At 40.2% G+C, this 15,093-nt stretch overlaps 1 protein-coding gene across 4 annotated transcripts; it reads left to right on the top strand.

Annotated features, from left to right (window-relative positions):
• The first annotated feature begins 533 nt into the window (after nucleotides 1-533).
• klc2 (kinesin light chain 2) lies at nucleotides 534-14,912 on the top strand. 4 transcript variants are annotated; one of them, XM_044185013.1, is made up of 14 exons: nucleotides 534-723; nucleotides 3,915-4,145; nucleotides 4,282-4,621; nucleotides 6,684-6,900; nucleotides 7,001-7,190; nucleotides 7,386-7,559; nucleotides 7,847-7,946; nucleotides 8,738-8,787; nucleotides 9,040-9,107; nucleotides 9,936-10,044; nucleotides 10,375-10,527; nucleotides 10,844-10,968; nucleotides 11,772-11,829; nucleotides 11,973-14,912. In XM_044185013.1, the coding sequence occupies exons 2-14, from the start codon at nucleotides 3,918-3,920 to the stop codon at nucleotides 12,054-12,056; spliced, it is 1,896 nt and encodes a 631-aa protein (XP_044040948.1). In that variant the 5' UTR covers nucleotides 534-723; nucleotides 3,915-3,917; the 3' UTR covers nucleotides 12,057-14,912. The 4 variants fall into 4 exon arrangements, with proteins under 4 accessions (XP_044040948.1, XP_044040947.1, XP_044040946.1 ...); XM_044185012.1 differs by having other exon boundaries at nucleotides 3,900-4,145; XM_044185011.1 differs by lacking the exon at nucleotides 534-723 and adding an exon at nucleotides 1,116-1,268 and having other exon boundaries at nucleotides 3,900-4,145.
• Nucleotides 14,913-15,093: the final 181 nt, after the last annotated feature.

The following is a 15,093-nucleotide window of genomic DNA, read 5'->3' as shown; positions in this document are numbered from 1 at the left end:
ATCAGGTTTAATCAGAACTAAGTGATGATGTAATTACGTATCATGTCACCATTATATAAAGGTACAGTATGTAAAAGTTTCACTGTCCTATCCTGCATTTAAAGAATGTGTGTGTGTGTGTGTGTGTGTGTGTGTGTGTGTGAACGTGTACAACATAACCCAAAAGTCCTAGCCATTAGCATGCTGTCAAAACCTCAGGGAGGCTTTAGTTGTTTAATGATAGCAAAATAAATAATAATTATATCTTTGTTAAACAGACAAAAGACTCACAGTTAACTGTCCAGTGCAGACAGTTTAGCTTAGAATATAGACAGGAATATGTTTCATCTTTTCAGCAGGATTGATTAAATAGTTACAAAACCTCTATGAAATCTAGAGTTACAGAAGATGCTACCATAGACGGTTTAGAATCTATGATGCTACTTTATCGGAGGCTAGCTGGGAGCGGCACGTCAGCTATACGCATGCGCAAGATAATTTCCCGCCCCGCTTGGAAAATGGCAAACGTAAATCATCTTGATATTTTACTTCATCTTTGGCTGTGGATTCTGGGAGAACAGCCATTTTTCGTCTCCCAGCTGTCACATTTGAAGCACATCTTCGATAACATCAGTTTTTTTACTGAATAAAAGTTTTTGTGGGGATGACCAGTCAGTAACGGCCAACACTGTGGACACATTTAAGAGCTTTCTTGCTGTCCTCCATTGTCAAGTGACAGTCTGGGTAAGTTAAGGTGACGGAGAAGTTAACGTTACCGTTAGGAGCTCGCCAAGGGGACTGTTATAAGCTAGCTAAGTTACAGACTTCAGCTGTGATTGTAATCGTATTAAACTAAACTGAGTACTGGGAGCTATTTTGGTGTGCCTTGTCTGGCTAAATAACGTGAGAAGCGTGTAATAAACAAGACACTAGTTCATAGCACCCAGTGTACTTCAAAGTAGAGCTAAAGTTAATTTAACGGTTAGCGTTAATTACTAACGGACGTTAGCATCCATTGCTTTGCTAAATTACGTTTTGGAAATAAAAGCACAGTGTTTTCATTTAATAGTATAATTTCCTCCTCACTGATAACCCGCTTTGTGTTTGGCAGCCTGTATCTTCCTACTTTGCGTCGCTCTAACCGATAATGAGGTTTTATTTTGAAAAATACATCCGGAAGCAGCTTGTTTTATATTAGTAGACCTGACACTGGTCTGTCTGGAGCATCACAACATTGTCCTTCTGCTTTGTTCGCGGGACAGAAAGCATCGCACTTGTCTTCGATGAAGGTAAAAATACGGATGAATAATTTTTAAATGAGTATGAAGTCGCGGTTATATAGTTAAAATAGATATATTTTTAGCAAGATGTTAAATCAAACGTTAACTTACATCCTCGGAGAGGTCCGTAAATGTGTCATCTGCAGGCACCACTCGCCAGTGTCTTTACTTATGAAAAAGCACTTTTTAAAATTTGTCTTATTATATTCTTATCTGTGCATATGGTAAACAGTGTACACTCGCCTAATATAATGTGGATCAGCGTGTATTGTGTAACGTCTTGGTGCTCGGGCCTGCACTGTTTACAAACAGGTTACGTGTCTGAACCAGACATTTCAACGCATTTGCAGTGAATGGCAATTATTTTATGAATCATCTGTTGTAGCTTTGTCCGATTTTAAAAACAGTGCTCTCCGTTGTCGGTCACCTTGATTGATCTGCTGTCAAGCCAAACGCTGCCGCCCTTCCCGGCACACAGGCCTCGACCATCCTCCGGCTCATTGATTTATTTGTGCCTTGAAACAGTCTAATTAAAGATGCACGAATAAGTGATACCATACATTTTGACGTTGACGTTTCACAGCTTCCCTCTCCGCGTTTTGTTAACGGTGGACTTGGAAGGGAAATGTGAATATTGGTGCATTGCAGTCAGTGTGTGGGGCGGATGGGAGGGGGGAAGAGGAGGATGGGTGAGTGAGAGAGCTAGAGAGGAGGGAGGGGGGGACAGGTGCGCCTCCGCCATCAAAGCAGGAAAAGAGAGAAAGTCACGATGTTGCACAATTAGCTCCTCTGTCCTTCTGCTGCTGCAACGGTTTCATTTATAGCTGGTCAATATTTAGACCCGCAGGCCGCGTGCTCAGGGTAAAAAGTGACTATTTACTGGGCCAGATCTCTCTGCCTGGATCTGTCTACAACTGGGACATGTACAGTATGTTGATATATTGTACTATTTTGGATTTTGGTTATCCAAATATCAAGAGAGGCTACAGCTTGAATATTGTCTTTAAAGGCTACATTAGGAATAAATTCTGAATTAATCTCTAGCCGAAGAAATGAACAGTGAACGCCTCTGTATGTGTTTGGTCATCATTACTCATGATAACCAGTGCCACATTAATGATTTCTTTTTAGAGACCATATCACCCACTGCAGTGCTTAGAATAAATATCCTCTGAAAGCTTCGATAGTTCAAACCAAAATTTGGACTTAAGTTGTTGATTTATTGAAAAGGTGGTGGAAATTGATCAACAACATTTCTGAATGAAGTAATATATCAATTTATTTATCATTGTTAATTAAAAATCTTGGTGTTTTTCAATTGTAGGTCGGTCGAATAAAAGGAATTCAGAGACGTCACTTTTGGGCTCTGGAACATTTTATAGTCTAAATGATTAATTCAAAAAAATTAAAGATGACTTGATGAAGAAAATAATTGTTAGTTGCAGCACTAATCACACGATCAAAGGTAGTGAGTCAAAAATATTGTGATACAGGAGTTTATATTCATGTTTGTCTGGTGACTTAGGCCAGTGGTCTGTCAGTTTTATTAACCTGAACATTGAAACTGTTGTGTTTAGGTTGGAGCCCCAGCGATAATGATTTTTTGAGGCTGCTACGATGATGATGATGATACATTGGTCGGCATTCATCGTTTAGCACATTTTTCATTAGAATCCTTTTAAATTTGGTTGTTAAAGAATTGTGACCAAGATATGTAGTGAGTCGGACATTTTACAGTTAAAAAGCGAGCTTTCTGGTGGACAAACTATGTAATGGTGCCAATTTTTCTAAATGAGTTTAAATATCAGTTTCTGTACTGAAATCTCTCCTTACTTATCAGCTGACATATGCACCAATATTGATATATCTATGATCAGCTGATAATATCGTCCATGCAGTCAGGCTCTGGTTTAGATCATTCCTGTGATCCTGTGATCACCTCACTCTGAATCAGTCTCTCCTTGGACAGCAGATCTGTCGAGTGACAGCGTCTCATTTTAATTGACTTTACTGGTCACTGGCAGCTGCTGCGTCAGTTTCAAGCTCGGAGGAATCCTCTTGTAGTAATCTGAATGGGTTTCAACTATACATATACTACTCACACACACACCTTATCGCTTTCCCTCTAGTCTAACTACCTAAAGGGCATGTTATGCAATAATGAAATGGGAAACTATTATTTAGCCGTTGACCTCTTAGAAATTGTAGAGAAAGACAGACAGAGAAAAGGGACATCTTTAAATGTCCTGTCATACATTAAATGTGTCTCAGGAACGTTAAGCTCCTGTTGTCGGTGTTTCCAATTTTGTGCTCTTCATTAAGGTTAGTTTGTTTTTCTCCCTTTTTGACCTTCGTATCTCTTTATTTCCTCCCTCCTCATCTTTATTGTATCCTATTTCCATTTGTTTTGTTCTGTCCTCCTCCACCTCCCTTTCCTCTTTTTTTCCTTTCTTATCTCATCTGTTGTCTCTTTGTGTCTCATCCTCCTCCACTTGACCCTTACCAACAGATAAAGGATGTGATTGCACCGAGCAGGACAGGACAAAGCACACTCAGCAAAAACACCTCCCATCCCGCTGATAAATAAAAAGAATTCACTCTTGTCATCTTTGTGTTCAGTTTCTTTTCTTATCCCCGCAGTGTATATGAAACCAGGCAATGTCCACCATGGTGTATCCACGTGAAGAAGCCCTGGAGCGACTGAGCCAGGATGAGATTGTCCTCAACACTAAGGCCGTCATGCAGGGCTTGGAGGCGCTGCGTGGCGAACATGCCCAGCTCCTCAACTCGCTGCTGGACTGCACCCAGCCACCCGCCGCCCAGGAGAAATCTGGGCTGCTCCGCAAGAGTCTGGAGGCCATCGAGCTGGGCCTGGGAGAGGCGCAGGTGAGAGTGCTAATTTCTTGTTGTATGGGATGCTCTTAAGGTAACAGCGATAATTTAGTTAAAAGAAATTGCTCTTCTATCTTTAAAATTTCAGCTAGTAAAACACATTTTTATTTTCACTTTCCCTTTTCCCCAGGTGATCATCGCCCTGTCGAGCCACCTGAGCGCCGTGGAGTCGGAGAAGCAGAAGCTGCGCGCTCAGGTGCGTCGGCTCTGCCAGGAGAACCAGTGGCTGCGGGACGAGCTGGCGGGAACGCAGCACAAGCTGCAGCGCAGCGAGCAGAGCGTCGCCCAGCTGGAGGAGGAGAAGAAGCACCTGGAGTTCATGAACCAGATCAAAAAGTTCGACGATGACGTCTCGCCCTCGGAGGAGAAGAGCCAGACCTCCGGTAGCGGCGGTGGTGGAAGTGGAGGAGGAGACACTTCAAAGGACAGTCTGGATGACTTGTTCCCCAACGATGATGACCAGGGACCAGGTATGACATCAGCAGCAGTTATTAGACCTCTGACAGGCCTCAGCTGTGCTTTGGGAGATGATAACAAGATGCTAAATACACACACACAGTTCATAATAGGGCTGCAAGTAACGATTATTCTCATTATCAATTAATCTAGAGATTATTTTCAAGATTATTTGATTAATAATTTTCTCTATAAAATGGCAGAAAATTCTGAAAAAGTCTGACCAACAGTCCAAAACCCAAAGATATTCCATTTACTATCATAAAAGACAAAGAAAAGCAGCAAATCCTCACATTTGAGAAGCTGGAACCAGCAAATGTTTGGCTTTTATTGCCTGAAAAGTGACTCAAGCAATTAATCGATTATTAGAATAATTGTAAATTCAATTTGTTTCGATGGGATGGAAGATAGTATCCTAACTTAGAAGTTGGAGCATATTTATATGCATGTTTGCTACATAAAAAGGGATTATTTGCTATCCTGTTTCACTAACATGACTGTAAGTGGTGTGTATGTGTGTGTGTGTGTGCGCACAAACCACTGAACCTCTGAACCTCAACTATGGCAGCAAAGTTACATTTATTTGCTGTTATTGAATAACCTATTAACTATTTAGTCTAAAGAAAATGCCCAATCTAAGGACTAAAGCTAATCAACAGTGTCAGAAATGACTTCTTCTATACAAAGGATTTGCATCCCAGTTTATAGGACCAGACTGATACTGGAGGAGAGTTAGCAGTAGTGGTAGACCACAGGAAAAAGATATAATTGGTTGTGCTTTGAGTAGTCACAGACCTTTTGCATGGGTTGACCTTTTTCTCCAGTATTAATGAAGCACACAGTGGTTTGTAGAATGCACATTAAAATGAAAGGCCACACATTTATTTAGAATTGAATAATGTTCACTTATTGTATGAACTTTGGCTATTGGGTAGATATTATGATACATACAACACGGGTACAGGTCATTATACATTATACAGTTTCCCTGAAGCCAGCATTTGGTAACAACTTTTTAATTGTAGCCATAAAGATCTTCAGAAAGTAAATATCACTTTTACACAAACCTTTAGGCATATCTCCAAAAGTCACACATGGAATTTCATCATATCCCTTAATAATTTATTTAGGTTAAAGTTGTTACTATTTCATAGCAGGGTGTTGCTATTAAGCAAAGCCCAAACTGAATCATTCCTGCTTCCACACAGTTATCTGCAGGGTACAGCAAGAGAATCAGTGCTATTTTTATTTAATGTATGGAGTGTCAAAATAAACTCAGAGCTCAAAACAATCATGCCTTTCAGTCACAGAAATGTTCAGGCCCCATCTGCCCTGAAGCCTGAACTCTAAGAGTAATTTAAACACTGAGGCACAAGTTGTTCTCAAGTGTTCATACAAGCAACTCCTTGTATAAGTGGCAGACCTACAGTTATATGTGTTATAGTTTAGATAGCATGCTAAACTTATTTGAAGCAGGAGCCGTTGTTTGGTTTGTGCTAAATTCCCTTTCTGAACAGAAGCGCAGGCTTGTAAATGGATTTGTGGATCTGTGTCAACAACGTGAAATCAAATTGCAGATAGAAAAGGTCACTTATGCAGCATGTTACAATGTATAGCTTGTTCAGCTTTCCTGCCCGTTAGCCAGACATTAAGTGCTCTAGTAATTGCCTCTTGGTCTCTTCAGTTATTATTATTAACTATTATTAACTAATATAACTAATGAATCCAGTTTTCTGGAAATCAACATTGACTGAATATTTTTTTTGTCCTGCTTGGATCTGGCATTCAGTTCTTCATTGTCTTTGTTGGACCTTAGTCTTTCACTTTCTACAGCTCTCCAGGCTTCCCATAGACATCTACTTAGGGTGTTTCACAAATATGCGGGATAGTTTGGGAACAGCGCAGCAAAAGCTAGCCGTCTAACACAGTGAGACAGACAGAGAAAAGGGGTATAAATAAATGGAAAGGAGACGGGCAGCTTTGAGAGCTGGACAGTTAAAGAATTAAGAATTTGTGAAACCTTGCTCATAAGATATAGTACAGTTCTGACCCTCTGCCCTCCCCTCCGTCCCATAGCCCAGCCCAGCGGAGAGGTGGCAGCCCAGCAGGGAGGCTACGAGATCCCGGCCCGCCTCAGGACACTCCACAACCTGGTGATCCAGTACGCCTCGCAGGGGAGGTACGAAGTGGCCGTGCCGCTGTGCAAACAAGCCCTGGAGGACCTGGAGAAGACGTCTGGACACGACCACCCTGACGTAGCCACCATGCTCAACATCCTGGCCTTGGTGTACAGGTGGGCAACGGAGAGGAGGTTGTTTTATAAACATGTATAGTTGGTATCAAATGAAAACTTTTCAGATTTTTAACTGCTGCTGTTCTGTTTTGGCTTCCAGGGATCAGAACAAGTACAAAGAAGCAGCTCACCTCCTGAATGACGCCCTGGCCATCAGAGAGAAGACACTGGGGAAGGATCATCCAGCTGTGGCCGCAACCCTCAACAACCTGGCTGTTCTGTACGGGAAGAGGGGCAAGTACAAGGAGGCTGAACCTCTCTGCAAGAGAGCGCTGGAGATCAGAGAGAAGGTAAGAATCCGCACCACCAACTTTAAATGTAGAACTTGTTTTCTATACAGATTATACGGATGTATGAACAGTTTTGTTTGTGTTTGTTTGTAACCAAATCTAAATAAAGGATACATAGTCATGCAAACAATAATGAAAGACTCCATATGATTTATGATTTGCCTTGCAAATGTGTACGCACAAATTTGTCTCCAGGTGTTGGGGAAGTACCACCCAGATGTAGCCAAGCAGCTGAACAACTTGGCCCTGCTGTGTCAGAACCAGGGCAAGTACGACGAGGTGGAGTACTACTACAGACGAGCCCTGGAGATCTACGAGTCCAAACTGGGAGCTGATGACCCCAACGTGGCCAAGACCAAAAATAACCTGGTGGGGACACTATTAAGAGTCCTTTATATTCAAGTCCTAAATTCAAGAGAGGTTAAAAAACTATTCCAGTCACATAGTCTTCACTTAAAAAGTCAAACATTGGACATACAGTAATGAAACTTTAATGTTCGTTTCTGCATGTTACGTGTTTCCTGCTCTTCCGTATTCTAATCTTATCCCGTGATGACATGTTTGTATTTGGTTATTTCAAAGATTATTTATTTTTTCCACAAGCTTTTCCAGTTTAGACTCATGAATAAAAGATTGCCCATGTTGCTTCTCCTCAGGCTACGTGCTACCTGAAGCAGGGGAAGTTCAAAGATGCTGAGGCACTGTACAAAGAGATCCTGACCAGGGCACATGAGAAGGAGTTTGGATCTGTCAATAGTGAGTAGAGCCAACGTTCAAACTGCTGAGCCACACTGAAGTGAACATAATCACAGTCATTTAAAGTGGAGACTGTGCTGGTTCTGGTTGATGTGGACCAGGTTTATATAAGTCAAAAGACAGTTTTATGTTAGAATTAGGGAACTGTTACAGACTTTTTATATGTCATCAAAACTATTATAATTTCCAGCTCTGTCAGAATATTTATGCACGTATTGAAAAATATGCACATGACTGGCCTGTTAACATTGTTGAGAATCCTTAATCTTTCTTTTTTGGTGAATTTTGGCATGAAGAATGCTTTTATTTTCCACAATAGAAAATGTCCAGGAATCGCCCCGTTTTAAATTCCTCTGACAGTTGCTGTGTTTTGGGATCCAGGTTTTATTTTGGCCACACCCTGATCCATGCTGTCCCCTCGGTACTCTCAGCAGGTCAGAGGATTATCTCGTGCTATCGAAGCGTGCAAAACGGCTTAATGTTGATGTTTCGGCTAAGCCTATCAAACCCTTATGTGCTCACATGCCCAGCACGAGAGACAGCCTTGACAGGAATTTGGCATTGCAGGTGTTTTTTTTTTTCTTCTAAATCACGTGTGTTTACATGGATAGAGAGGATTCTCTTTGACATTTAGGTCAGTCCAGGGATCCTTGTTATTTTCAGGACAATTAATTTATTTATTCTTTTCCTTAGTTGTTTGGTTTCTGCTGCAACTTATTTTCAGTGTTGTCGTCCACTCTTGTATATCAAATAGCATTTATATGCTTTTTTATTTTGTCCTCATTTTGCAGATGACAACAAGCCAATCTGGATGCACGCAGAGGAGAGAGAGGAGAGCAAGGTCAGTAATTTAGTTTGACCTTTTCCATTGATGCCATTGGCTGGCTGGCAGCTTATTAAGGAAATGGACTGGACCGCAAAATAAGAATGATGGAGAACAGCAGACTATGCAAATGACAACAGGGACATTTCTAATAGGTTGTTTTAATAGGGTAATGTTTCATACTTGACTCCTCCTGCTCTCTGCCTCTTTTCATCTTAATCTCCCTCTCTTTCCTTTCTGTGTATCTCTCTCTATCGCTGTCTCTCTTAGGGTAAGCGCAAGGACTCTGGCCCATATGTAGAGTATGGAAGCTGGTATAAGGCCTGCAAGGTGGACAGGTGAGTCAGACATTTGAATTCACTGGAAACATGTAGGAATCAGGAAGCAGATATAAATATTTTTAATAAAACTGCCAATTGCCATAGTTTTTGGAAATACAATCTTAAAATGTTGTACCATTTTATATGCCAAAAAATAACCTGGAAAATTGTGGACTCGTGTCAGCAGGTGAAGAGTCGATTTCCACCTGTCAGTGGTGGTAGGGTTCCTATCAGAAGAATTGCTATTTTCTATTGACCAATTTTTAGAAGATGATTTCAAATCCATACCTGCAAGTGAAATTTCCAAAATGTGCAATTACAAGAATATTGTAATTCATTCTTGCATAGTCAGTCAACAAAAAAGTGGAGACTGTGATATCATTAAAAGAAGATAAACACAAAGAGCATACCAGCAACACATCAAATACAATGATATCCAAAATAGTCTTTGGTGTGTGCAGGTGTTCTGCAGTGAGTACCTGTACTGTCTCAGTTCACATTTATTTATAGTATAATATATAATGTTTCTATTTTACTCAAATCAAGTCCAAGTGTTGTCAGTGCCTTTAATATTGCAGTGTAACCTGGGAGTCCATTAAAAAGAAATTAAATCTGTATCAATTTAAGGATGCCACCATAGGACAAATCTACCATTTTCTTCCTTTTTGTCCCAGGAAGAAAACTTTAACCATATGACAGTAAAAGTCATGCTGATGAAATAGATTTAAGTGGTTATCAGGTCCTTATCGTTCAATTTGGCTTTGAAAAATGCACACTGGCGAATATCCAATTCTATTAAAAGTAACAGGAACAAATAACATGTCTTGCTGGATTTTTATTTTGCAGCCCCACAGTGAACACAACACTCAAAAGCTTGGGAGCTTTGTATCGTCGTCAGGGCAAACTGGAGGCAGCAGAGACACTGGAGGAGTGCGCCAGCAAGTCACGTAAACAGGTACTACACAAACACACAGACTGCTGCATGATTGGTTGAATTACTGCTGTTAGATTAGCCGTCTGGGCTCTTTTCAACAGCCTTATTAGTTCAACCGGCATTCCAGCTGTGATTTATTAGCCCGTAAACGATGCCAAACTGATTTTAAAGATCGGCCATGAAGCTAAAGTGTGCATGTTGTAGTAAATATTGTAAAGATGTTGTGTGAGCTGTTAAAAAAAAGATGAATTTTTTTCAATCCCTTTAATCACTCTTCTCCAATCTTTGTTTTTGTGTGTGTGTGTGTGTGTGTGTGTGTGTCCTCTTTCTCTGTCTCTCTCTCTCTCTCAGGGTATTGATGCCATTAACCAGAGTAAGGTGGTGGAGCTGCTGAAGGACGGGGGAGCTGGAGGTAGCGACAGACGACAGAGCAGGGAAGGAATCAATGGGCCGGGGGGACAGCGGGGGGAGAACGAGGGTGACGACTCCGCTGAGTGGAACGGGGTCAGTTTATGGACACCAATTCATTTCATTCAACACTACTGATAAAATTAAGTTCGTGGTGCAAGGTCAACGCAATCTTGCACACAAGTCAGTTAATGTGATATTAATAATGCAATTATTTGACATGAATAATTATTTCAAAAGTAAATGTAGAATTGCCCTTCAGTAGGGCAGCTTAGCCCATAGCTGTGTTTAAACCAAAAACATGAGAAGGGAGCCCAGTCTTTTTAGTCTGACGAGCCTTAGCGGGAGATCTCCTTAATATTTAATGTCTCCAGTAAATGCTGACTTGGTTTTTTGTTTAATCTTTCCTCAGGATGGTAACGGGTCTCTGCGTCGCAGTGGCTCCTTCGGGAAGATTCGTGACGCCCTGAGAAGAAGCAGCGAGATGCTGGTGAAGAAGCTGCAGGGGAGCGGACCACAAGAACCCCGCAACCCAGGGTGAGTTTACTCTGTGTGCGTGCGTGCGTGCGTGCGTGCGTGTGTGTGTGTGTCAGGAGTTGGGTGTAGGGCTGCAACTAATGATTTTCATTGTCCATTAATTATCATTTCATATTATTTTTCCATTAATTGAAAAATAATTTAGCTTATAAAATGTCAAAAACACAAGTTCCCAGAGCTCAAGGTAACATTTTCAAATTGGCCGACAGTCCCAGAGACATTTAATTTACAATGAGCTTTTTCATTCTTGACCTTGGAAATAGAAGTTTGCCAAAACATTCCTATCACAAGGTCCACCTTCTCCATCCGCTAATGAAGGCTAGGCGATGTGGCTGAAAGTTCTGGAAAAACCATTTTGAACTTGTGATAAAATTTTTGTTACACTAAATTTACAATGATTTTTTTTTTTTTAAAAAAACAACAAAAAGCAACAAATCTTTACATTTGAGAAGCTGGACCTGTGACTCTTTAATAAATAAATGTATGTATACACCCCCGTGTTCAAGATCAGTTATCAACAAAACTAAAAAAAGATGGATTTTGATATAAAAACACTCAAATATATTTGGCATATACCAAGAGATAAATGAACAATTAACACAGTGACACAGGATTAAAACTTAGACTATTATTCTTACTTTTTTTTTTTTTTTACTTTAAGGAGATTTTGAGCAGTTTAACAATACTGGTTGTTTATACCTAAAAACATTATTTATTTTATTTCCGGAAAACAATAGACTGATGTGCTGTTAATGAGTTTTTAATGGTTGAGGCTCATTGTATAATTGTAATGTTTTGCTCAGAATGAAGAGAGCAAGCTCCCTCAACTTCCTCAACAAGAGCACTGAGGAGACCACACAGGTATGTATTCATCACATCAACTTTCATTTTGCAATATTGTAAATGTCTGAAAATTAAATTGACAAACTGTTTACAGATTAATTAAACTAAATGGTCTCATGCAACCACAGACATTGTTATAACATTAGCTGGTCTGTTTTTAGGATGCCAACTCTGGACTCTCGGACTGCAGGGGACTAAGCGCCAGCAACGTGGACTTATCCAGACGCAGCTCCCTGATTGGCTAGACCAAGACAGGAGACGGGCTAGGGAGACGGAGAGCGGCCCGACGAGGAGAGGCTGTTTGCAGCTTGGTTTGATCAAACAAACACACTTAAAGCTCAAAGCCAGATCAAACACGTGCACCTGCAGCATCTTTTTTAAAGAACACTGAAAAAAGCATTACCACACTAAACGTCATCCTGTAAGACGCAGTCGCTACTGCTTCGCTGTACAAACCGCTGCCCTTGATCAGAAAAGAGAATATTTAGATATGCATTAATCAGCATGCTGCTTACTAGGAAGTGGAATGTCTGCACCTGAACGCCTCGTGTTTTTGACTCATAGCACCGTAGCAAAGCACCTTAGCAAAGCATCGTATCCACATCGTGGTGAGTCCGTTTCTTCGATCTCCACTCTCATGTGCAGACACTCAACCTTAAGTAGGCTAAATGTACTCCGGTTTCAGTTCAGAGAGAAGCATTGCACTCCGTATATTTCACCAGTAGCATGAAGTGTGCTGATGCTGACCACCCATCGAATGCATATCGCAGGTGTTAGAAATGGTCTGATCCGCTTCGGTTTTATCAGAGAAAGCAGAGGTATAAAAAGAGAATACAAGCAATCTTTGGGGATTTTCGAAAAACATTAGCACTAACCATTTAAACCTCACTTTTTGCCTTCTTGTTTTTTGTGTATATACAGTTTTAAATTATTTAATATTTCATTCTTTGTATATAGTGCACATTTTTCTTTTTCTTTTTGTTTACACTTTATTGGGTTAAAGAGGGTCTCAGTTGGGGAAAATAGTACTTATCTCCAGGGGGATGACTGGAAAAGAAGGAAAGGAAGAGAAGGAGTGAAAGAAGGAAAGATGGAAGGAAATATTGCAATGGGCAAACGTCAAAAATGCTGATAAATTTAGTACCTCAGTCACTGAAATCTGCTGTTATAATGCACTTTGAGCGTGACAGGTGCCACAACAGTCATTCTAGCGAGAAATGAAAAAGGGCCTGAAAGTTAAATTGAAAATAAATTCACAAATAAAGCTCAGTCATTTCTCTTAAGCCCTCCTAAATAACTACCTATGTGATCGGAAGTTTAATTAAACACTACAATCATTACTTTCAGGTACTTTTTCCACACTTTTGCCACAAAATCCTTTTGCATTTCCAGGCTTTTTACCAAACACCCATACGTCTGAATAATATTGCAGGAAAATGCTGTGAAAGATATTTAAATATAATTTGTTTACAATCATGAAACCAGGATATTCAAGGCATAATCAACCTTGATTTAAAAATATGGCTAACTACCTTAATTACAATATGTTTACTTTGATTAACAGGATTCCTCTTGTGATTATTTTTTTTTGTTGTTGTTGTTGTTTTCCCTCATTTACTGTTGCTGAGTATATATCATTTTGTACAAAACAATCCTCAGTGTTGTTAATGCTGACTGGGATGGATTTCATCAGTCGTAATCAAACACTTGAAGAAATCTGACTGATGACCATCCATCCTCAATGATTTTTGTTGTGCTGATGCGTTTTTCTGTTTTGGCTCCGAGGTTTTATGTTGAAGGTACTGAAAACTGATTATTTGAATGTTAAATTTTATGTCGATCGTGGGGTCTGGTGGCATTTACACTGGATTTTTGTGTTGTGCTGTTTGCTCCACCAAAATAAGACCAATACCAAGAGAACTGTCCTCAGAATGTACACGTCTTATTGTGTGAAGTGACATCACTTTCTCAACTGTGATCAGATTGTCAAGAAATAGCTTTTTTCGCTTTCTTTTTTAAGTTTTGATCTTAAATTTCCTAATACAAGAAAGCCAAAAAAGGTTCATCTTGTCAACCTGAGTTTGATTTAAAAAATGGTAAGACGCAGGTTTGTTGTGAAGGCATTTTGTCAACGATGGTGCATGCACACCATGGCCATATACCTAAATAACCTGCAGTCGCCCTTCTTGAAATCACCTTTGTTGAAGTCACATTGCTGAGTCTAAAAAAGTGCAAATTTTTCTAGCAGCTTCTGATTGTGTTGAATGTGCGAGGTGGCGCAGGTTTTGGATAGTAATGAAGAAACACGTGCATGAAGGAACGAAGGTGTAGAGTAAGTGTGTTAACGCAGGAAGGAGTTAGAAATAATAAAAAGTGCTTTGGAAAAACGTTGCAGGAGGAAAAGTGCTTTAAGTGTCGTTCGCAGCAAATAATGTACAGAATTATCCGTATACAACCTTTATATGTATGTTTACTGTATGTCACTTGTTCACACACACACACACACACACACACACACACACACACACAAGAATGATGAGAAATGTCTTTAATCTCACACAAACGATCTCAACATGTAGCTGTGTACAGAAGTCAGTGTAACACTAATTTGTAGTTCTCCAAAAGTTCTAGAAACTCCTTTTCCTGACTGTGGCTTCCACTACACACCAAACTATAATACCAATACTAATCAATCCTTTACTGTTTTAATCAGTCACTTATTCACCAGGTTCAGAGTTGGTGCTGTTCTGGAAATTTCTGGAATTTCTCAAGCATCTCAGACTCCATATGAATCGCAAACTCCGTAAATATATGAACATTAACACACTGTGCTGCTCAATAAAACAGCTGGGAGAACAATAAAACTGCTATGGGTGATGATGAGGAAGATAAATCAGATTTTTGTTCCTCTGATGTACTTATGGAGATCAGTGCATTTACTCAGTAAATGTTGTGGGTATTAGGGTCTTGTATATGTGTGGGGGACTCTTAATTTCAGCTCCTATATTGCTGATGGTTTGATGGATCTTATTGTAAAGGGGCCAACCTAATGTGTATTTTATCAAAGGTTCAATAAATGCAAACTCCACTTTTCAAACTGATTCTGTGTCTCGTACATTTTCATCCCCATCCCTGCCGTCAGAAACTGTCGAGATGAATTTTACCAGCGTCTTCTACCATATCAAAGGGTGTGTGTGTGTGTGTGTGAGTTTTCACAGCCGGGGCTTGGTGTGTTAACCATACGCTGCACCGTCACAGCTATCACAGAGGTGAAACAGTAAC

Source organism: Siniperca chuatsi, linkage group LG22, assembly GCF_020085105.1.
Source record: "Siniperca chuatsi isolate FFG_IHB_CAS linkage group LG22, ASM2008510v1, whole genome shotgun sequence".
Lineage (NCBI taxonomy): Eukaryota > Metazoa > Chordata > Actinopteri > Centrarchiformes > Sinipercidae > Siniperca > Siniperca chuatsi.
The sequence above is the reverse complement of the archived record's forward strand: the minus strand, read 5'-3'. Positions and strand labels throughout refer to the sequence as shown.